At 40.6% G+C, this 22,968-nt stretch overlaps 1 protein-coding gene across 1 annotated transcript in view; it reads left to right on the top strand.

Moving 5' to 3' along the window:
- Positions 1 to 3,873: 3,873 nt before the first annotated feature.
- galnt10 (polypeptide N-acetylgalactosaminyltransferase 10) overlaps positions 3,874 to 22,968 on the top strand; it is a 113,208-nt gene continuing 94,113 nt past the window's right edge. The window contains exon 1 of the mRNA XM_072374894.1: positions 3,874 to 4,270. Within this exon, the coding sequence (XP_072230995.1) occupies positions 4,112 to 4,270 (159 nt within the window). The 5' untranslated portion in view covers positions 3,874 to 4,111. The remainder of the gene's footprint in view (positions 4,271 to 22,968) is intronic.

Here is a 22,968-nt window from a genome sequence, read left to right as displayed (position 1 = left end):
GTTGAAATGGGTACAGCGCTACCCATCGTACTGCGGTATGGCATGCTTTGTACCAGTGATTCGATTAATTCACCGCCATATATCCAAGGATAATTACCCTTCCTCAGATAAGGAGCATAACCCAACTATAGCTATAATCGAGTTAATATCATCATGTAGACCCACTGAGTGTTGCATTTCCGGTCCAGTTCGCTGTCCAGGTAAACCTCTGGGTATCTGTATTCCTCAACCACCTCCACCTCTTCTCTGAGGATGAAGACACTGCTTGGCTTATTCCCGGTCATCTTAAAATTGTCAATGATCTATTTTGTTTTGTTTGTTGAGTGAAGACAAACTGTGCGAGTACAGGCTCCTGTAGTGCTGACCATTTTTTCAGGTACACAACTCTTCAGTCTCACAAACTTTGGTCTGTGTAGTGTACTCACTATTAAATTAAAGAAATCAGGGCACCATCCTTTGACAGAAGGAACAATATTATAATTAAACTTAAATCATTCTCACAGTGTTCTCATTTGAATTGATCAAAGTTACATAAACAAACAGTGGTAACAACTTATAAAACAGATGCTAAGTATTGATTCCCGATTCAGTCCATACTGACATAACAACACACCGCACCCACTTCAATAAATCATTTATTTAATTACCAGTCTTTGTTATGGTCTGCTTAAGAGGCCATTTAATTGTGGCTTTACAAGCCATGACACTCGGTTCTTCCACCAGTATGTGTATATGTTTGTGTCAAATTTGTCACTGTAAATCGTTTCTTCACAAACCAACTTCGCCACACGTGTGGTTTCTGCCGCTGTGTCCACAAGCTTTGCACTGAAGGGGTGGGATTTGGTACCTTTAACCGTTTTTAACGTAGCCGTTTTAAATGACAACGTTTGAGCTGATGCTGTTTTCTATGAGAACTTTTGAGCTGATGCTGTTTTATATGAGAACTTTTGAGCTGATGCCGTTTTAAATGACAACTTTTGAGCTGAAGCCGTTTTATATGAGAACTTTTGAGCTGATGCCGTTTTAAATGAGAACTTTTGAGCTGATGCCGTTGAGTCTGACAACCTTTTAGCTGAAGCCGTTTTAAATGAGAACTATTGAGCTGATGCCGTTTTAAATGACAACGTTTGAGCTGAAGCCGTTTTAAATGACAATGTTTGAGCTGAAGCCGTTGAGTCTGACATTTGTTTTTCTGAGGCCGTTCATTGTGAAAAGTTTTTTTATGAAGCCTTTTGGTGCGAGTGTGACACCTTTTCATCTGAGGTATGATGCTGAATTGCCTGATCCTGAGGATGTCCTAAAATGTACACCGTACCGCTGGCACAGAGGAGGGGGCGTATCTGCCTTTGTCCTAATTGATGCGCCAAAACAACAGCAGAGCATTATGGGATTTGTAGTATAAGCGGTGAATGCGGTGTTACAGCGCTGCCGCCGTATAATACTGGCGGGCCAGCTCTGATATTAATTTGAAATTGCCTCGCGGGCCAAATATAATTACACTGCGGGCCAAATATGGCCTGCGGGCCAGAGTTTGACACCTATGCTTTATAGTTAAAAAGATGAGTATTATGAATACCTTCAGTGCTATTCACGACACTAGGTTTACAATATATTACTCTTTAGCTATTGTTGCCTCAAAATAATTCAACTGACCATCCACTGATGGTCAATTAAGATCTGCTTAGCAGAAATGTTGAAAAGTGATGTGTCAATAAAATAATACAAGTAAGGCAGCCAAAACTGCAACCAGGAAAGAGGTGGATGGGTAGATAGTGACAAAGTTAAAACATACAATACGCTTCTATGTGGAACTTTTTACACATTCGAAATCCACTTCAATATAAAAATAGATGACTATTTTTTTTCATACAACTCTTTCAAAAACCCATACTTGAACTATAAGTAGGTTTATGTTTTTCTCAATTGGTATCTCAGCTTGGTTTCCCTGGTAACACACACCCTTGTTTGTTTCACAAGTAAGGGTCTTGTGAAACTTTGGGAAATTTCCTATTTTTTCACATAATTTGTATAGTAATAATATGTTCAGACCCTCATTAAGAAGATTAAACTTAGTTACTTCTACTTTATGTGGTTTAAGGCTGTGATGTTTCATTAGAGACATTGGTGGCCAGTTAGTTTAATGAATACGGTGTCAGAGATAAAATATGCAAGTTGTCCCCAGTTGGACCAGGACTTGCACGGTGAGGATAAGTATGATTCCCGCTCAGAAAAAGACTTTCTTACTGCTCTCCTTGAAATTATGGACAAATAAACTAAAATGAACAGATCTTTAAAAATGTCATATTACTCTGTGTATTATGAAAATAGCTTAGAGGGGAAAGTTGTGTTCACGACATATTTTGACACTGCTGGGTAGTACATTTAGGATGTTCAATTATCATATGAATGTGTAGCATGGTACAAATTGAAGTTGTCCTCCACTACACATTTGATTTGAAAGTCTTTTATTTTTGTTCTGCAAAAAGCCAAAAATATATATTATTTATCGCGTTACGCCACACACATCTTCACACTCAGGTGTGTGTTCCCGTTCTCCCAGCGTATTTACATAACACAGAAAAATTATGAACATCTGCAAAAAACATCCAAACAATAATCATGACGTTACATTGCTATTCCAGACCAGTTGTCTTATTTTGTACATTCAATATCAATTTGTTTCTCCAATACACAATCAGCCATTCATATCTACCAAAATTATCACATTAACGAAATCAATTATGTATCTATCCTAACTTATTCATTTATCTATTAACAATACACGAACAGTCCGGGCTCTTTACACCGGCTCATAGCTTTCTCCAGCCTTACGCTTGCTCGCGGTTGCTAGGCAACGAGTACTATCAACTGATAGACCGTTAGGTTTTATAAACAAGTAAAGTTTCTGAACAATATGATCTAAAATCCAACAGAGAACATAAACTTACACTTAACACATTCACCCATCAACCACACAATTACCACTCTCCTCTCTTACCTGCAAAAAGCTAAAAATATATATTATTTATCGGGTTACGCCACACACATCTTCACACTCAGGTGTGTGTTCCCGTTCTCACAGCGTATTCTCGCGATATTTCCCTCGTCCCTGTAAGTGTAGCGAACGCGCTCTCTGCTGGTGAGACTTAGATACTGTATCACCCCATTTGACAAACAACAAACGAACCTTTCCCGATCAGACAACACACAGACAATTTTCAACACATTCATGACCTTATCTTAATGCAAATGATATTAAACCTATAAATAATAACAATGTTGGTATATCACTGATGGCTCTGTATACCACAAATGGCGTAACAGTAGCTACAATGACTTCAGATATATAATGTACAGTCTATTGTTTAATATCACAAAGTTGAAATGGAACCTTTCAAAAGCTGATTTTTTTTGGTGTAAAATCAATTGTTGTGTGAAGTTGAAAAGATTGTTACCAAATGTAATGACCATTTATTTCTCTAATTTGTTTTCTCACTCCAAAAACGTTTTTTCCAATGGTTTTCAGCACTCAGGAAAGTAATTAACAGGTTTTGTATCAAAGCAACTTGAACAAATGAATCTGATATCTAAGGTCGCTAGTTTCATAGTTTGATATTCATAAAACAGTGTCTTTAAATGATACAAAACAACTGAAAGAAGGTGATTTTCATACGCAAAAAAAGCTAATTTAACAAATTATTACAACATCGTCATTCTCATGAATGACTATGGTATTAATCCGAAAAAAAAGGATTTTTTCCGAGGTACATATAAATGCACCATGATAGTCACCTGGTCAAAGAACGTTCTGTGACGATTTTGTATCGCTTCAATGGTTGTGATTACGCAATGGAAAAATACATTTGAATTCATTTTTTTAAAACTTTCAATTCAAATATGATATTAAAAAATATTGTCTGAATCTCTCCGCCTCCCCCCTACTGGCTTGACTGGTTTATTCCTCCTAGCGGCTGATTTCGCAGCCACGAAGCGTCACGGCGTCGGTGTCTGTCCCCACAGTCTGAGTGAAAGTTGTCTCCGCTGGGGAAAGCGGGCTTTCGGGACTCGCTAGTTGGTTTCACCGCTGCTTCAGACGCTTTATACTGGAGAAATGAGACGGAAAGAGAAGAGGTTGCTGCAGTTTGCCGGGCTGCTCATAGCTGCTCTTCTATTTCTCCCCAACGTCGGGCTGTGGTCTTTGTATAGAGACCGAGTGTTCGACAACTCGCCCGACACAGTGGACGGTCCTGGCGGCATTCCCCCAATACAGGTAAGGGAAGCTTGGGTGAGTGTAGCTCTGTTTAGAAGCTATTCGATGCTTGTATAATGTCTTCTCTTGTAATGTCGATGACTGTTCCCGTTAGAAATACTTCAAATGTTAGTTTGATCATGCTCACTAAATGTGGGCTCGGACTGGTGCTTTACGGAGACGTAATACAATCTCCAGTATCTCTGCTACTTCCGTGTTTATGCCACATTACACATGCTAAATTCCTATTCTGTGTGTATAACATGATTTGCACACTGAGTCGCGTTGTAACTCTGTTTAAGCATGACGGCTGCGACGAGGATGAACAGGGAGCCACGTAGCTAACCCGCAGCTAGGTATCACAAAAGTTACAGTAACACTGAAACCAGAACGTTGTTGAAATGTCAAACAGGAGCTGCTAAATTCACGTTACAAGTGTCAGCACACACTTAAAACTACAAACATGCACTTTACAAGGTTATGCTATGCAGTCACTGAAGCATTTCGAAGAGATTGTTCCTGTTGCAGTGTCCCAGGGTCTTTGCTCATCTTGTAAGACATGTTGCTTCACAAAGTATTGATTTGTTTGTGTTACCTGTGTATATTAGCGATGTAAAAGCAAACAACACTCTTGGTTTGGTATGTCTTTAGGACACCTAAAAAATAATTTATTATTAGAGTTGTTAGTAAACAAAAGTTACCAGGGTTTTAGTGTTTATATTTTGGGTGAGTTTTTATCTGTTCTGAACATTGATCGAAACCTGTGAGTTAATTTCGTGCTAAGTACTGAGATTTTATTATTTATTTTCTGTCTAGTTGTTGTGCTACCATTTACGGAAATGTGAGAGCTCAATCTACAGAATTATTTTGCTGATGAATGTTTGTAGACAGTCTTTGTCTCAAGGAATGTACAGAAAAAAAATGTCATGTATCAAAAGGTTGAGGACAATTACATATATCATTACCATTTCTTAAGAAAATGTTTGTGGTTTAAACTGGAATTACTTCAAAACTCTTAAAAGTAAAAAAAGAAAGATGAATAAAGTTTTTGTTCATCATCTTACCAAAATGGAGGCCTAATTTAAATGAAGCAAAATGTGCTGATTGTATATTCATTCATTGATTGTCTTTGTGCATAGTTGTGAGTTTTGGTTGGGTGTGGTGCTTGTTTAAATTCAGCAACTTGATTGACTTGAGTGAGTATAGAAGTGGTGAGAATGGCTATATGAGTGACAAAGCCCTCCTCCACCAAAAATTAGTTTTCAATCTTGTTAACATGTCTGTAAGATGCTTTTTATTTGTTACAAAATAAATCGCAAGCAAAATCCGGCACACATTCTATGGCTAAGGGTTTCTGCTTTGAATCTACTGAGCACTACCTGCAATCTCAGAGAGGTAGAAGTCACACAGGCCAGTTGCTCCATGTAAAATATTTAATTAACCATTCCTGAGAACTTACTGGGTGGAGTTTTTTGCATGAGCTGCTGGGAACTGATTAAATGAAATACAAGAACACGACTAGTTTGAAAACAGGATGGTGTTTAATAACTGCTGGATTGGGACTTTAAATTAAAATGCTTCTTTTCTAAGTGATTGTAGCATGTTTCTCTTTGAGGAGAATACATCTGGAATAAAAACTTTGTAAACAATTATGTTTCGTATTAGTTCATGGTTTAATTAGTAAATGTATTGGATTCCCTACTTATGCTAGCTGGTCAAAGATTTCAACTTTTCCCATCCAGGAGGTGTGGCAAATTTAAGCACTTAATATTGTCTGATCCTTTTTATGTATGTTGTCAATATTTTTGTCAATGCTTTAATACTCAGGTTACACTGATTGTGAAATTGTGGGGCAATATCGATGTTGGGGGAATTTGGCCAATAACTGATATCAGTTGTTTTGGACAATTTTTTTCCTTCCTTTGATATCAGTAAAACAATGACATATGCATTTTAAAGATAACGGAACAGTTAGCATTTCAGCCCTTCATGAAAATATCTCTGACTGAGTACATACACTTTCGTACAAATGTGTTAACCAACCTTTACTATAACATTTCACATGTTAAAACCATTAGTGTGAAAAAAAAACAGCTGCAAAGTCCCTTTTTAGCCTTCTAAGCTGTTACCTGCTCAAAGACATTTCATTACTTGATTGGCCTTACAAAATTTCCTCATTAAAAGTAAAGTGCCTGTTATTGAATTAGGCTGCCACCTATTGGGTGTTTACCGAATCTGGAGCTGCTAATTCCATCAGTTTCAGGTTGAAGTCAATGCAACATCAGATAAAAATCGGTTATTGCAATTGGTTTGTGCCTATTTTGCTGATAGGCCACAGTAAACAAGCTGAGTATCAATCGATACCGATACTGGCCCAATATATCTATAACATTTTAGTTTTTCAAGACTACATATACAAAATTTGACAAATCATTACAAATTAAATGAAAATGTAATTAAAAAATACCATGTATGTGTATATGTGTGTGTGTATATATATATATATATATATATGTATATATATGTATATATGTATACATATTCAAAGGGAAATAATAGAATTAATAAAAAAATGTGAATGTTTTTCCATTGCTTATAACAGTTGTTTGCTGGAAAGTCATTGTCCTACATTATGAATCTGAACAACAACCAGAGTTCAAACAAGTTACTTAAATTCCTAATCGAACAACCAAAAACAAAGACATTTAGAATTGCTCAGGTTGTAGTAATATTTTATGCAGTACAACTGGCTGGCAAATATTATATTGTTCCAAGTTAAACATGGAATAACAAGGTTTAAGAAATGGAGGATAAAGTTTTGAAATGTTATAAATTCAACCTTTTAGGTTTTACTTAAATTGATGTGCATGATCTACAGGATGGGATTACCTTGTGCCTGGTTCAGTTAGTTGAGTTAGTCTCATTTCATCAGTCCAGAAAATTTGCTAACCACAGAACTAATATAGGTTTTCTCAAATCGTTCTGTTGAAAAAAGTGGCTGTGTGACAAATTTAGGTGGCATAGTTCATCAGCATTGATGTTATTGTGAACAGTTGGGCTGAACGATTAATTGCACTTGCGATAAAATCGTGATGTGAAAAAATTTGATTTTCTAATTGCATATGTTGCAATTTGAGTCATGTGACTTTACACATGCAAAGGGCAAAAAACACCCAAAAAAACAAAAAACTGAGCAGACGAAGATGGCCGTAGGCACAACCACGACAGCAGCCGACACCAAATAAACTTAAGTGTCTAAGAGGAGTAGTACTCCAGTTGTGTGGAATTATTTTGGTTTTAAGACAGGATGCTGCACAGTGCCAGGCATTGTGCAAAAGATGTCTTGCTACTGTTGCTACGTCGCGAGGCAACACGACAAACTTGTTCCAACATTTAAAAAAAAACCAAAAACCTAAAGCCTTATATGATAACTGCAAGGCTCAAATGGCGATTAGCAGTGTATCACATCATTAACACAGCACCCGACAGCACAGGCGCCAATTCCGGGGGTGCTTTAGGCTGGTTGATTTAGCCAACAAAATGGACAAATTTGTCACAAAAATATCCACCGACCCAACACCATCTTCCAGTGAGAACTCTACCGTGTCAAAGACTGAGGACAGTAGCAGTGCAGATGTTAGGCAGAAAAAAGGTCGGACTTTTCAAGCTAGCTGGAAAGGTAAATACTCATGGATAGACTACTAAGTATTTTGTTTGGTTTACACTGTTGGATTGTGGATTTTGTTTTTCCTTTATATTCATCAGAGCCTTTTTGTGTTAGGTTACATTGACATTAACTTCTCGTATGCATCACTAATGTGTAGACTGTGTGTGTTTGTGAAAGAGTGTGTGTGTGTGTGTGTGTGTGTGTGTGTATGTGCGCACGCGTGTCAAAATAGTAACGAGTCATGCAAGCACGGTGAGAACCTACCAGCAGAAACATAAATCGGCGCCCCTGTCCGACAGGGCTTGTTAACCGAAATATTGGAAAGCGTGACTCCATATGAAACTTAATCAAAACGGCACGGAGAAATTAGAGAGTCTTTGCCTTAATTAACACACTGAATAAGCGGTACAGCATGCCAACCCGGATATATTTTAGCCAGGTTGCTATACCGGAGCTGTATAAAAAAATGTAAGCAAAGAGTCAGTGGGTCTACATGATGAGATTAACTCTATTATAACTATATTTGGGTTATGCTCCTTATCTGAGGAAGGGTAATTATCCTTGGATATATGGTGGTGAATTAATTGAATCACTGGCACAAAGCATGCCATACCCCAGTACATAGGTAACGCTTTACCCATTTCAACTATCGCTAATAGAGCCACTTCTGGTTCACGTCTTCACCACCACCAACAACAAACTCAGGTATTTGAGAAAGATGGCGAACAAAGAGCAAGATGAAGCTACGTCCCTCTACATTTGTGATGAGCATGGTTATAGCACAAACGTGTTACACAACGGCGCATTCTCCATCGCGTTGTTTATTTCTTTCCGACAGTGGCGACAACAACAGTAATATCGTCTCCTTGGATTTCTAGTTGACGATCGCGGGAAAAAATTTGGAGCATGCGCAGAATTCGATTTCTTGTCAGATCAAGGTGTCTACATAAACTGAATAACTCAATCTTATTGTAATTTAGCCATTAATCCGATCCGATGGCACTCATGTAACCGCACTGAGTGACTGCAGAGTTGAAAACAGCTGAGTTTGTCTACTATAACAGAAAAATATAATCCCTATATTTGTTTAGTTCTTAGTAAAGCTGGGAACGCAGATGCAGGGGATGCTGGCAGTTTGAAATGCTGAAAACCAGCCTTTAACACTTTGATCACTTGACATGTTAAATCCACAGACCTAGGTACGCACAAAAAAAGTGGCGTACTCACTTTTTCACTTCTAGGATCAGATATATCAAGAACGAAATGACCGTGGAAATGTGCGGTGCCTCACACCAACTTCAGGCCTGGCGTACTTTTCTACAGCTGTTGATTCTTTGGTGACACTTAGAGCTGATGTTCAGAAACTGTTATAATAATTAAATGTGAACACAATTTGTCCTCAGACTGAGTGATGTGCACATTTGAGACACATGAACAATTAACACACCCATGTGTCTACTATTACACGAATGGATATTAAAGCATGCGCAAAGTGGTGCAAATATTAAAAACAGTGGCTGATTTAGCGGTATTAGAAGACATTGCAAATGGTGCAATTCGAAGAGACTGTGTTCAGAGACAGAGAGGATTTGCTGGCACATGATGACAACTGGTTCATCAGCTGTTTTGAGGGCAATCCTCCTGTAACTGTGTGAAGAGCTGCGGCCAGCGTTGGTGCACAACAGCGATGAGCCATGCGCTGCTTGTGCCCACAGGTGATGTGAACACTGGGGTTCTTGGCAACTGGGGCATTCCAGAGGGAGCTGGCCAACCGATTGGGACTGTGCCAGTTGACCCTGAGCCGAGCCATGCCAGCGGAGTGAGACAGAATTATCCGCATTTCAGCCAGGTATATCAAATTATATCAAACAGCCCAACATTAAAGTGCAATTTGAAGTGAGAGCCGGTTTTTCCTAATGTAAATGGAGCTATCGACTGCACACACATTGCTATAAAAGCGCCATCACATGATGACTTGTATATGTCAACAGGAAACATTTTCATTTGATCAATGCACAGATCATATGTGATGCGCAAATGCAATTAACCAACATTGTGATGAGGTGGCCTGGTTCAACGCACGATTCATACATTCTGAGTAACAGCATTGTTGAGAACAGACTACAAGGTGGCACTGTGCACGATGGGGGACTTCTTGGTGAGTAACTTTATTCGTGTAATTGTCCTAATATTAATCCCCGTGAAGTGCATTGAGCATGTGCGCCCCCAATTTCTATCCCGTCTTCACAACATCATTACTAGTTAAAGCATCTGGTTAAAGTTAGTAACTTGCTGTTTTTTGCTGGTTAAACTACAGCTTAAGATATTTCAAGCCCCTGATTGTGCATAAAGTGTGAAATGTCTTAATCAGCCTCCCCTTTTCCCCGGCGCACTTCTGCACTATAGGTTGCTGTATGAACACGTTTGTTGTGAGTTACACAAAAACCTATACAAAAAACATGTGCTCCCACCACCCCTGAGAGAGCCACAGCTATAACGACTCACTCAGTGCGGTTACATGCGTGCCATTGGATTGGATTAATGGCTAAATTACAATAAGATTGAGTTATTCAGTTTATGTAGACACCTTAATCTGACAAGAAACCGAATCGGGTTGGGTTACTTGCGATTGAATTAAGACCCCGAGATAACTCGATCCAAATGCCTACTGAACGTGCATGTAGACGAGAGTGGATCCAATCGAGCTTTCTGCGCATGTTCGAGATTTTTTCCCGCGATCGTCACCAGGAAGTTGAAGGAGACGATATTACTGTTGTTGTCACCAACGTCGGAAAGAAATAAACACGCGATGGAGAATGCGCAGTTGTGCATCGAGTTTGTGCCATAACCATGCTCATCACAAATGTAGAGGGACGTAGCTTCATCTTGCTCTTCGTTTGCCATCTTTCTCGAATGCCTTTGTTTTGTTGTTGTTGGTGGTGAAGAAGTGGCTCACAGCATTGATAGCCTTGAGCCTTGCACACACTCTTGCACCCACTCCTCTTACGTTTGCTGATGCCGGAGGACAGCGTGCCAAAGAGCACATTTTTGCGGGCCTCCACTTCAGAAAGTAGCATCTCATCTCTCTTTCTGTGAAGTTCTTATTTTTTCTTGTCTTACTCATTCTTTTTTCTTTATTTTCTGATCGTGCAGAGAGGGGAATCGCAGGTGCACGGCTCATTTAAATATGATTTGCATATTTAAGTCGGGCATGGAAAGGGAGGAGTCCGGTAGTCCAGGGACTATTAGGAATGTCTTCCAGATTTTCGGGACACTTTCCAGCCTAGAAGCGGACATCTTAGCTGTAAAAGACAGAGGAGACTTCTTGAGGCAGTTGTGCCAACCACTGCACCCCATGCTGTTGTAATGAAAGCTTTCTTACCTCAGATTACTTTGATGTTTGCATTGATCCAAGCTTTGTTGGGGAAGCAGCAGACATGCTATGTGGGTAACACTCTCCTCACAGAAGCTGATGTGCTTAGCCACACACCCTGTGAGAGATTTATCGCTGTCATCCCTGTTATCATTGTGAAACCATTCCCATTAAGTTCTCCCATAGCACTCCCTGAGGGTCTGTTGTTTTTGCTGAGATTGCTTCATAGCCCTGCTGGTGCTAGACAGACTCACGTCTATAGAACTATGTGGCCTGTGTAACCTTTACCTTTTCTTTATTTTAATGTTTTCCAATTTTAAAGTGTGTAAGGAAGAGATACATTAACAGTTCAATGTGAGTTTTGTTAGTGAAATTCTCTGGAAAAACAATATTCAGTCCTGCTCTAAGAATCTGTTTTCAGAAGAAAAGCTATTAATGTCAGCTCCTGATGCAAGCTCAAGATGTGGACGAGCTATGCTGCTAGACTAGGACATAAGATTTTATCTTTAATGTGTTAAGCCTCTGGAAACAAGGGAGACTGAGAGGTGAAAGTAATTTACAAAGACAATTGGAGTTGTTCTGTAAAGACTTAAGTCGTAGCATCTTATCACTCAGAGCTGTTTTGAGGAAGGGTGGTCATTAAACGCCTCAGGAGAAAAAGACAGATCAAGTGGGCAAAAGAGGTGTTTGTTCACAGTCTGACTTTGTTGGAGAGCATTTCCTCCCCAGGTTCCTCATACAAGACCGACGTTGACTAGCTGCTGGCTGCAGCACAAACTGAGCGCGTGCAGAAGCTGCTCTGTATGCCTGTCAAGGATCTTTTACCCCAGATCAGTGCAAGCAGCCAAATGAGGGACAGGTGCTGCAGACAGCCTGAGGATACAGAGGAGTGGGGCTTTTAATTACAGCCAACCCACGTGGCTGTAATTAAAGGGCTGCTTTTTTATTTTATTTTAATGTTGTCATGATTACCGTAAATTCCGAACTATTGAGCGCACCTGAATATAAGCCGCACCCTCTAATTTTAAAAAGAAAATCCATTTTACACTTGTATAGGCCGCACAGGATTATAAGCCACTGGTGTCCACATTGTAATATAAGATATTCGCAAAGAAAGATGTTATTTGCACGAAAACCATCAGTCATCTTCTTCAGTGTTTAAATTGAACAGCCTCAGAAATTTGTCACTCACTATTGAATTTTATTGGTCTAATGTTAGGAGGCAACATTTTTTAGCCGCATTGTATTATAAGCCGCAGTGTTCAAAGCCTGGGAAAAAAGCAGAGGCTTATAGTCTGCAATTTATGGTAAGATAATCTCTTGATTATACTTAAAGGCCAACTCTGAGATTCACTGTGCTGAGACGTGGAGAGAATCGGATGCATTCCAGTGTTGAACATTAATTTCTTTTTAGTGGGACTGTTTCCCGCTTAAATCAACTCCAAATATACAGAGGAGTCACACAAACGCACGGTCAAATAATAGTGTTTCTCAACTCCAGCTGAACATGCCCGGTAACCTTTCCTTTTAAAGTCCCCTAATTATCAGCTATTTACCTGGTAAATGTATGGTAATTCATAGCATCTTCTTGTGTAATTACCACCAGTATAAGAAGGTAAATACACAGAAAGTATAGATGAAGTACAAAGTATTTATCTGGTAAAATATTTTACAGCGCACTAATTACCAGGTATTAACCCGGTAAATGTAAGGTAAAACATAGAATATTCTTGTGTAATTTACACTAGTAAATGAAGGTGAATACAGGGAAACTACAGCTGAAGTACAAAGTATTTACCTGGTAAAATATATTGAAATTTCAGTGTATTATTGGGTAATTACTGCTGGTAACAAGTAGGTAAATACTGAGAAACTACAACTGAAACACTAAGAAAAAAGAGTACCATGTAGTTGACAGGTTTAGGTTGGTAAGTTGTCAGATTTAATTGTATAAAATATGGAATTGTTTCTATTTAAATTGAACAATTTTACCTGTTATCATCCTGTGTAGGAAAATTTTTTTCTCTGGTGTTGTGGCCCAGTATATCTTCTTAAATTTTGGGTACTGTTACATACTGTGGATATGGATGGATATGTGTGTGTGTGTGGTGCTCTCTCTTTTCCAGTTCCCAGCTGCTGCTCGTTTTCCCCAGTCTGCATCTGGGCATAATGAGTGATCAGCCCTACAACTTTAACTTTAACTTTAAAGGTGAGGCAGGATGGGTTTTTCTTGTGGAGGATGGGAGAAAGAAGCTTGTGTGTTTTCTTCAGTTTGTTCTTCTCTTTCTGCTTGTAATGGCTACATTTGATATAGGTGAGTTTGTAGCAAATCCATTGCTTGCCCAGCTGGATGCTTATAGAAATAAAGATTTAAATGAGGTGGTATAATTTTTTGGGATTAGTGTTTCTACAGGCCTGCGTAACGCTGAGTTGAGATGTGCTGTAGTGTCTGGCTTGGTGGAGAAAAATTTTGCCACGGTCTTCCAGTTCAACTGGTATGGCTGGAGATGGTGTGGCATCTCAGCCTATAGCGCCTGTTGGGTCTACCTCTATTGTTCAGAGACCCCATGGGGGCAAGCCAATGACACTACCACAATTTGATCTGCTCTCAGAAGGTTCTAAGTAGGATGCTAGGCTAAAAGTCCGTTTTGCACGTTTCCAGGTGGAAAAGGAGAAGTGTGACAGTGAGTTCCACCTGAAAAGAGAGTTGGAACTTAGGCGTTTGGAGGCAGAGTTGTCCAGAACCAGGGAAGTTGAGTTGAAAAAGGTCGAAGCAGAGACTACTATTAAGCTGCGACAGTTGGAACTCCAACAGGGTTCCTTTCCTGTGGCGGCTACTGTTCTTCAGCCGGTGACAACATTTGATCTAAGTAAGAATAGTTGGTTAGTCCCGGTGTTTTGTGACACTGAGGTGGACACATATTTTGAGTAATTTGAACAAATAGCTACATCTTTGCATTGGCCACAGGATGCATGGGCCGTTCTGCTGCAATGCAAGTTTATAGGTAAGGCTCAAGAAGTTTGTTCGTCACTGTCAGCTGAGGACAATCTGGACTATGATAAGCTGAAAAGTGCTATTCTTCTGGCCTATGAACTGGTTCCAGAGGCTTATAGGCAACATTTCCGGAGTTTGAAGAGGGCACAGGGTCAATCCTACCTTGATTTTGCGAGAGAGAATGGTAACCTTTTTGATCGGAGGTGTATGGCCTGTAAGGCTACCGATCTGGCCTCAGTGTGGGAATCGTTGCTTGTTGAAGAATTTAAGAAATGCGTTTCAGAGAGCATGACATATATCTTCATTAGCAGAAGGTCTCCTCACTCCAGCAGGCTGCAACAATGGCTGATAAGTTTGTCCTAATCCATAAAACCAGCATCATGAAGCATGGCCCACATGTTTTCCCAGGAAGGTTTAGCAATGTGTCAGCAGTGCAGAACCAAAAGGGTCAGACATTTGTTACTAGTCCAAAAACAGAGAGGAAGTGTTTCTTTTGCTTCAAGTCTGGTCATTTAATAGCAGATTTTGAGGCATATAAGCGGAAGCAGTCAGTTGCAGTGCTACATAAGCAAAAACTGTGCTTCATGATGACAGAATCTACAGCCCGAGACTCCTGATGAATGTTTTAAGGCCTTCATTTTTAAGGGAACAGTGTCTCTCACTGGCAGGCCTGAAGATGAGCATACAGTGGCTATTCTATGTGATACTTGTGGCTTGCAGTCCCTCATTCTGGCTAATGTGTTAACCTTTGATGAAAGAACTGCTTGTGACACAAGCAGTGATTGTGAGGGGTGTTGGGATGAGCTTTGTGCCAGCTCCCCTTCGTTGCATTTGGGTGCAGAGCAATTTGATCAATGGTGTTTTCCCTGTGGCTGTGCGACCGTGTTTCCCCATTAGTGGTGTGGACTTTAGTATGGGAAATGACAGTGGATGGGAGGGTTTATCCTACTCCTGAAGTTACCAAAACCCCTGTTACAGTACCTGAGTTGGATGTCCTGGTCCTGGGCCAGCACCACCCCGATGTGTTTCCTGTAAGCGTTGTTACTCGATCACATGCCCATAAAAAGGGTAAGGATGTTGACTTGTCAGAGTTGGAGATAAGCTGTATCTTGGGGGATGATGTGATACTTATGAAGTGGATAATGGTGCCTTACATCAGGCTCCAAGTGTGGTTGAGCCGGGTCAAAACAAAAGCAGGTAATCAGTTTTTGCCGACTTTAATGTGTGTGTCCACTAGGTTTCCCAAAGCAATACCCCCATGGAGAACAACCACAGCAAACATTACCAGAGCGCTAATCAAGTTTTTCACCACGTTTGGTCTCCCTAAAACTTTACAGACAAATATTACACATTTTTTTTGTCCAGAGCTTTTGAACTGACTTTACAATCCCTTGGAATCTCCCATTCTGTGTCAAGAGCTTACCACCCAGAGTCACAAGGTGCAGTATTGCCATGACACAGGTAAAAACTGGGATGAGGGTATCCCTTTCGTTTTGTGTGCAATTCGCGATGCCAAGCAGGAATCCTTGGTCAGTCCAGCTAGCCTTGTGTTTGGCCATGATGTGCAAGTTCTAGGGATGCACCGATGCATCGGCCGAACATCAGTATTGGCCGATGTTCGGCTCGTTATGCCATCGGCAAAAAAAGATGACATTCACCGATGGCAGTGGCCGATGTTTATGTTGATCGCTGTGCACAGGAAGCTCAGGAACCTTCCTTACTTAAGAAGATGGCAACCGTGTGGGAATATTTTACCGTTTTGGAGGAAAATCCACATCATGCAGTTTGCAATGCGTTTCATTTCACGTGTCATTTAACACGTCAAATCTCATTGGACATTTGAAAAGCAGGCACGCGGGGGTGTACAGCTATTACCTGCAAGCTGACCACAAACGGAAAAATTAAGCTGCCAAGTAAGCGAAAACAGCCACTGCCGGCAAGACTCAGACTTTAATTTACACGGCCTTTGAGAGAGTCATACTACTGGCTCCAGACAGAGCCAGAGCAAAACAAATAACAAACAACAAATTCCGGCACGCCTGCCAACCATAAATTACAACATAAATTAAACAAATATCTATGTTGTGCAATACAACTGTGCTGCTTTTATTTTGAAAGCGCTACATTTGTGTTACTTCTATGTGGACGTATGTGCGTGCGTGCGTGCACGTGCGTGAGCGGTGAGTGAAGGTGAACAGCCAAGTGATGCTAGCCAGATTACCCCAAGATGTCAGCTCACGCTAAGAAAAGAAAAGTTGATAACGAATGCTGTGTTTTCAACAAGACATGGACTGCCAAGTATTTCTTTACAGAAATTAAAGGTAACGCTGTGTGCTTAATTTGTGGTACACAGGTCGCTGTGTTTAAAGATTATAATTTGAATCGCCACTACACCACCAAGCATGAGGATAAATACAGAATTCTGACTGAGAAAGAGCGCGCAAGGGAGTCTGATGCGTTGCTAGCAAAACTGCAAACCCAGCAAGGACTTTTTACCAAACTTCACACCCCCAGAGATGCAGCCGTCAGGACAAGCTATGTAATTTCTCACAAAATCGCCAGAAAAAGTAAGGTGTTTTCTGACGAAGAGTTCATTAAGGAGTGTTTATTGGACTCTGTTGCACTGATATGCCCGGAGAAATAGGCTGCGTTTGAGAACGTGTCACTCTCCCAACGCACTGTAACGAGGCGGGTTGAGGACATCGCTGGGAACTTGGAGCTTCAGCTGAAGAACAGAGCGGCCGACTTTGACTATTTTTCTCTGGCTTTGGATGAGAGCTGCGATGTACACGACACCGCCCAGCTCCTCATCTTCTTACGTGGGATAACTGCAGACTTTCAAGTCACGGAGGAGCTGGCAGCCATGCAGTCAATGAAAGGGACAACCACTGGTAATGACTTATTCACAGAGGTAAATGCATGTTTGGACATGTTAGGACTGAAATGGGACAAGCTGGCAAGTGTGACAACAAGACGGTTGTCCAAATCTGACAGGGAAAAATGTTGGACTTTTAAAGAGAATGCAGGATAAAGTGACAGAAATTAACCCTGTGCAGAAATTGACATTTTTGCATTGTATTATACATCAGGAAGTGTTGTGCAAGACAGTGTTAAAAATGAAACATGTTTTTGATGTTGTAACTAAAACAGTTAACTTCATCAGAGCGAGAGCATTAAATCACAGGCAATTTGTTGGACTTTTGGAGGAAAATGAGATTGGACGTGGTGACATAAGCTATCACTGCACCGTCAGGTGGCTCAGCCTAGGCAAAGTGATGAAAAGTGTGTGGGACCTGAGAGACCAGATTCAGGAATTCTGTGTGAAGAAAGGACATGACAACTTTCAGATGAAGACTGGGTGGCACACCTTGGATTCACTGTGGATGTGACTGCACTCATGAATGAACTAAACGTCAAACTGCAGTGCAAGGGCCTTTTTGTACATGAGATGTACAGTGCAGTGAAGGCTTTCATGAGAAAGTTGCAGCTTCTCTCAAGCCAAGTGAAGGACAACATTCTGACCCACCTGCCAACACTAAAGGAAGCCACAAGATCAGCCGATCTCCTACACAAGTACTCATCCATGTTAGAAGCACTGCATGGAGAGTTTTCAAGGCGATTTCAAGATTTCAAAACTCTTGAAAGTGAAATGCACATGGTTTCTTCTCCCTTCAACTGCAGTGTGGATAATGTACCAAGTGATGTTCAGATGGAACTCATTGACCTGCAGTCTGACACACTTCTGGCAGAGCACTTCAGGTCAGTCTCACTGCTGGACTTTTACTCCTCCCTCAAAGAGGAGAACTTTCCACACCTGAGGAGGCATGCTCAGAGGATTCTAGTCCTACTTATGTATGTGAACAGACATTCTCAGTGATGAAGTTCAACAAATCCAAACACAGATCCTCTATCACAGATGACCACCTCTCAGCTGTCCTTCGCATAGCCACCTCAGACATTCAGCCAGATTTCAATGCCCTTGGTCAAGCCCAGAACCGACTGGATTATTCTCACTGAAGAGTTAAATGAGAAAACATTACAAGTTATTGTTTGTTGTATTGCTGTATTTCTATAAACTTGTTCAGATACTATATTTTAGTGCATTTTACAATGGAGTAAAGTTGAGCAGAATTAAGTTCAAGTTATCATCTGTGTGGCCCTCTGACACAATTCAGGTTTCTCATGAGGCCCCTTGTATAAATTAATTGCCCACCCCTGCTCTAGATGACCAACCTTTCTCCGTAGTATAGAACGTGGGGTTTTGGAGTCTGATGAAGTTTATGGAGCCACGCTATACGGTGCCTAGCCGACGTCACTTCGCCGAGGTCTGTCTCCCAGAAATCCACAACATTGTGGTCACACACATTCATGAGCTACTGGCCCGTGACATCACCGCAATCCGTTTTACCACTGATATATAGATTTCAGATGTCAGCCCTGTGACCATTCTTAGCCTTATGGTGCAGTGGATTGACAAGGATTTCAACCTGATAAAAGCAATGTTACATTCTCAGGAGTTCACTGGCACCCATTCAGCAGCTGCCATCTGGGAGGCATTTGAAAAAATGTTCCAGACGTGTAACATTGACAAATCCAAAGTGCATGCTGTGGTAAGAGATAATGCTAGGAATATGACGAAAGCTATGATGGACAGTGGTCTGGCTAGTTTTGGCTGGATGGCACATACTCTGCAGCTTGCGGCCCATGATGGTGGACATGAAGGCTAGAGCAGGATATTTCCACTCGTTGGAATAGTACATTTTACATGTTGGAGAGCATGCTTGAACAAAAGTATGCACTTGCTACATATGCAGCAGACTAGGACCTCCCCGCCATTCTCATTGTGCATCAGTGGCAATTAATTGAAATCTTTATAACACTGCTCTCCTCGTTTGAACAATTGACCAGAGAAATGAGCTCATCAGAGGCATCAGCCTCGAGGATGAGACACGTGATGGAGAGAGTACACACCTACAGTGCAAAAGGCAACAACCAAGCAGAGCAGGACCCTCCCTGCATGATATGTTCGAGGAGATTCTGGAGGAGAATGAACCAGAGAGGCCAAGTACCTCTGTATCCCAACAACTTGATATGTTCTTGGCAGAGGCCCCCATCCCCAAAGGTGACTGGAGAAATAATCACCTGCGTTTTCCAGGATTGGCACAAATGGCACGCAAATACCTTTGTGCACCATTCACAAGTACAGAGAGTGAGAGGCGGTTCAGCTCTGTGTCTCATATCTTGGATGAAAAGAGAAATAGACTTTGCTGCGAAAAGGCAGAGATCCTTTTCTTTGTAAAGAAAAGCATGCATCTTACTAAGAAGTAGGTGAGAGATACATGCATGTATCCTTAATGTTAAGAAGGGTAGGCCCACTGGGACTGTTGCTGAAACTCTTTGCCACTTCCTTGTCTGGAGGATTGCATTGGCAGTTGGGGATTCATCACCAAGTTAGACCTCCTTAAGGGTTACTGGCAGGTCCCTTTGACCCCTTGTGAGAGCTTATGAGATTTCTGCATTTGCCACTCCTGACCACTTTATGCAATATACTGTAATGGCAGTTGGCATGAAAAATGCCTCGACAACATTTCAGCGCTTGATGCATATGGTTTTGGGGGATGTGCCTCGGTGTAATTATGTATCTGGATAATGTAGTGGTATATACAGACACGTGGGCGGACCATATATCAACCCTTGAAGTAGTATTTTAATGGCTAACCCAAGCCTCCTTGACCCTCAACCTAACCAAGTGTGAGTTTGGTAGGGCGATGGTCACGTACCTGGGTAAGCAGGTTGGTTTTGGGCAGGTCCGTCCAGTGGAGTCAAAAATCGAGTTAATATTGAACTATCCGTTTCAAACGAATAGGAGGGAACTGAGATGGTTCCTGGGCATGACTGGATATTACCGTTTTTTTCTGCAAGAACCTTTCTGTGGTTGTAGCTCTTTTGACCAGGTTGTGTAGCCCAAAAGTACCCTTTAAATGGTCTATGGAATGTTAACATGCATTTGACTCAGCGAAATCCCTTCTATGCAAATTGACATAACATATACAAGCAGCAGCTAACGTTAGCTACATAACTCAGTCCCAAATGTCAAATTAGTCAAAAGGCTCCAGCACCATTCATGATGCATACTCCCCTCTTCTTTTACTGAAGAAATGTATGACTTACTTGCTCACTAGTAGTCCTCTCTGTCTTCTCTCAACACTCTTTTTGAGAGCAGTGACTGGTCATGTGCTCATGGTGAGCTGTTGTTGTCGGGGCGCAACTGCTGCCAGGGGGCTGGCTGGGGGCTATTGTGAGTAATGGAAAGTCTATGTGACTGGCGAGTGGGGTGACCAGTAAATTTGTTGGGGGGTCCTTCATTCTTCCCAGCTATATACATTGTTCCTTCCAAGGGTTACCGGCCCATTGAATCTTGAAAGGCTTTACAGCAGTTGCCTTGGTCAGAGTTGTGATGTCTGAGTTGCTGGAGCTTCTGCTCTGAGTTTATCAATATGTTTTCCATTTTGTTTAACACAGTGCCGTTTGTTAGTTCAATATTAATTTTTACATTAACTCAACACGTTCTGAAAATATTCTTGATGAACAGTTTTGTGTGATAGCGCAGCTTCTCATTTTTCCAAACTGATGGTGGAGACGTTAGATGAAGTACCGGTAATCACATTTTTCTCATGGTGATGCAAACTACACTCTTTATGCAGTGTAGTTAAATCCTCATGAGTATAGAAACAACTGTAAGCTTGCACTTTTAGAAGAAAAAAATTGGCATGTTTCTGGCATGCTTCACACAATCATTGTGTGCTCTAAACACAAATATGAATTGTTATGGTTAGGATGAACTGGAATATACTTACTGGATATACTTTTCCATCCTATGCGAATGGCAAGAATCTTGTGTGCATAGTGGCTCTTTCCATCACCTTCACAGGCATGGCTGAATGAAAAATGAGGAACATTAATGTTAAAATGACTAATGCCTAAGTAACTGAATCGGTGAAGCTATTAATGTTCTGTACTTCGCAGAGCTTAAATCTATTTCTCTGGATAGACGCAGCATTTTGCTGGTACTTGTCTCTTCTTCTTTGACTGTGATTGTTTGGCCTACAACCTTTGGGATAAGGGGGTGTAGACACCAGCCAATGACATCTTGCTGCCATGAGAATTATGAGCCACCTTTTCAAATCACAGTCACACATGCACACACATAAAAGGAGTAACAACTAAAAAGTAATAAATTATAACTTTAAAATATTAAGAGCTGACATTTACATGGTTAACATTTTATCAATGTTCACCTTTATTTAATTTTTTTATAATGATAGATATCTGTGGACAGTCAGCATGTCCTTATTTCAAAGAGTGTTCCTTTTGTGTCCTGGGAGAGTAGAAAGTCGAGAAATCAAAGGAGCCTCGGAAGAGGGTTCTACAGACTACCATAGTCCACAGTTCCTGTGTTCCTAGTGTTTAAAGTGTTGACATGAAAAAAAACTTTATACAACAGTTATAAGACTGTTACTTTTGTTCCAAAGGTGTCTACAGAAATAAGGCATATTAGTATAAATTGTCAAACTTTTAGACTTTTAGACTTTGCTAAAAAAGTCTAGAAGGATAATTGTGTAATATAACAAGGAATTAAGTGTCACACATTTTAAAATGTATTTGTAATGATTCTCAGGAAGTAATACTTTTTTGTTGCAGTTTTTCAGACTGCAATGCTTCCCTTTTGCTCTATGACGTTTCTTCAGCAGCATTTTGTATTTCATCCGGTTTGTCACTTGTACTCCTACTGTGCCCCTTATCAGGTTAAAATAATTGTGCAGAAATTACAGGTCATCCATTGTTAACTGCTGTTAACTGCTATTACTGTTACTCATCAATTGACTTTGTCTTTGACTCCAAAATGTTCCTGATTAACTATCAGCATTGCAAATCTTATCAACTGTTGGCTTGTGAACTGACCTGAGCTCCTCCTCACATTGTGTTGTCTTTGTGTATTGTTAGAATACATCTGTAGCAATAATGTGTTTGACCAAACTTGTGTGTTTGAGGCACATGACCGTCTGACCTGTGAGTTTATCATTGTCAAGGGAAATGCACCAGCATCGCTCTCCTGGAAATGTTATTCTGTTTGTCCTCTCCCATGCTTTGCTTTTGATTGCAAGAGGCAGGAGTCTTTCTTGGGCATCCACTCTTGGAGACCCGACTTACAAAGGCACTCCGCAATGGGCTGGAAGGAAATCATATTCCTAAACCTAGAAATTCATAAAAGTAGAAGTGGAAAACCTTGCGCCAAAATCTACAAAGTTTGTTGCAAAACCAGAACATATGTGCAATTGTACCATTGGACTGTTTTTACACATAATGGTGAAGTGGATGAAAAGAATGAATGCAGTTTAACGTGTGAGTAATGGAGTCTGTGTTATAACCTTATACCGAATTAGCTGGTGTCTTGAGTTAATTGAACATGTGTGTATGCTATAAAGACATTTACACCATGCATCTTCTGAGATGACGGTTCCTATTTCCCTTGCCCAACACTCTGATGTTGTGTACTTGGGGCAGTTTGAGCTGTAAACACATTTACAAACATGGACACCAGCTTTTTGGTCTCAGGTTCCTTTGCTAGAAGAGAGTAGACTTTGTCTGGCGAGTTATAAGTTTCAAATCTTAAAATATTTAAT

The sequence above is a fragment of the Leuresthes tenuis genome, unplaced genomic scaffold (assembly GCF_036924035.1).
Source record: "Leuresthes tenuis unplaced genomic scaffold, fLeuTen1.0.hap1 SCAF_21, whole genome shotgun sequence".
NCBI classification, from domain to species: Eukaryota; Metazoa; Chordata; class Actinopteri; order Atheriniformes; family Atherinopsidae; genus Leuresthes; species Leuresthes tenuis.
This window is presented reverse-complemented; position numbering and strand designations above follow the sequence as displayed.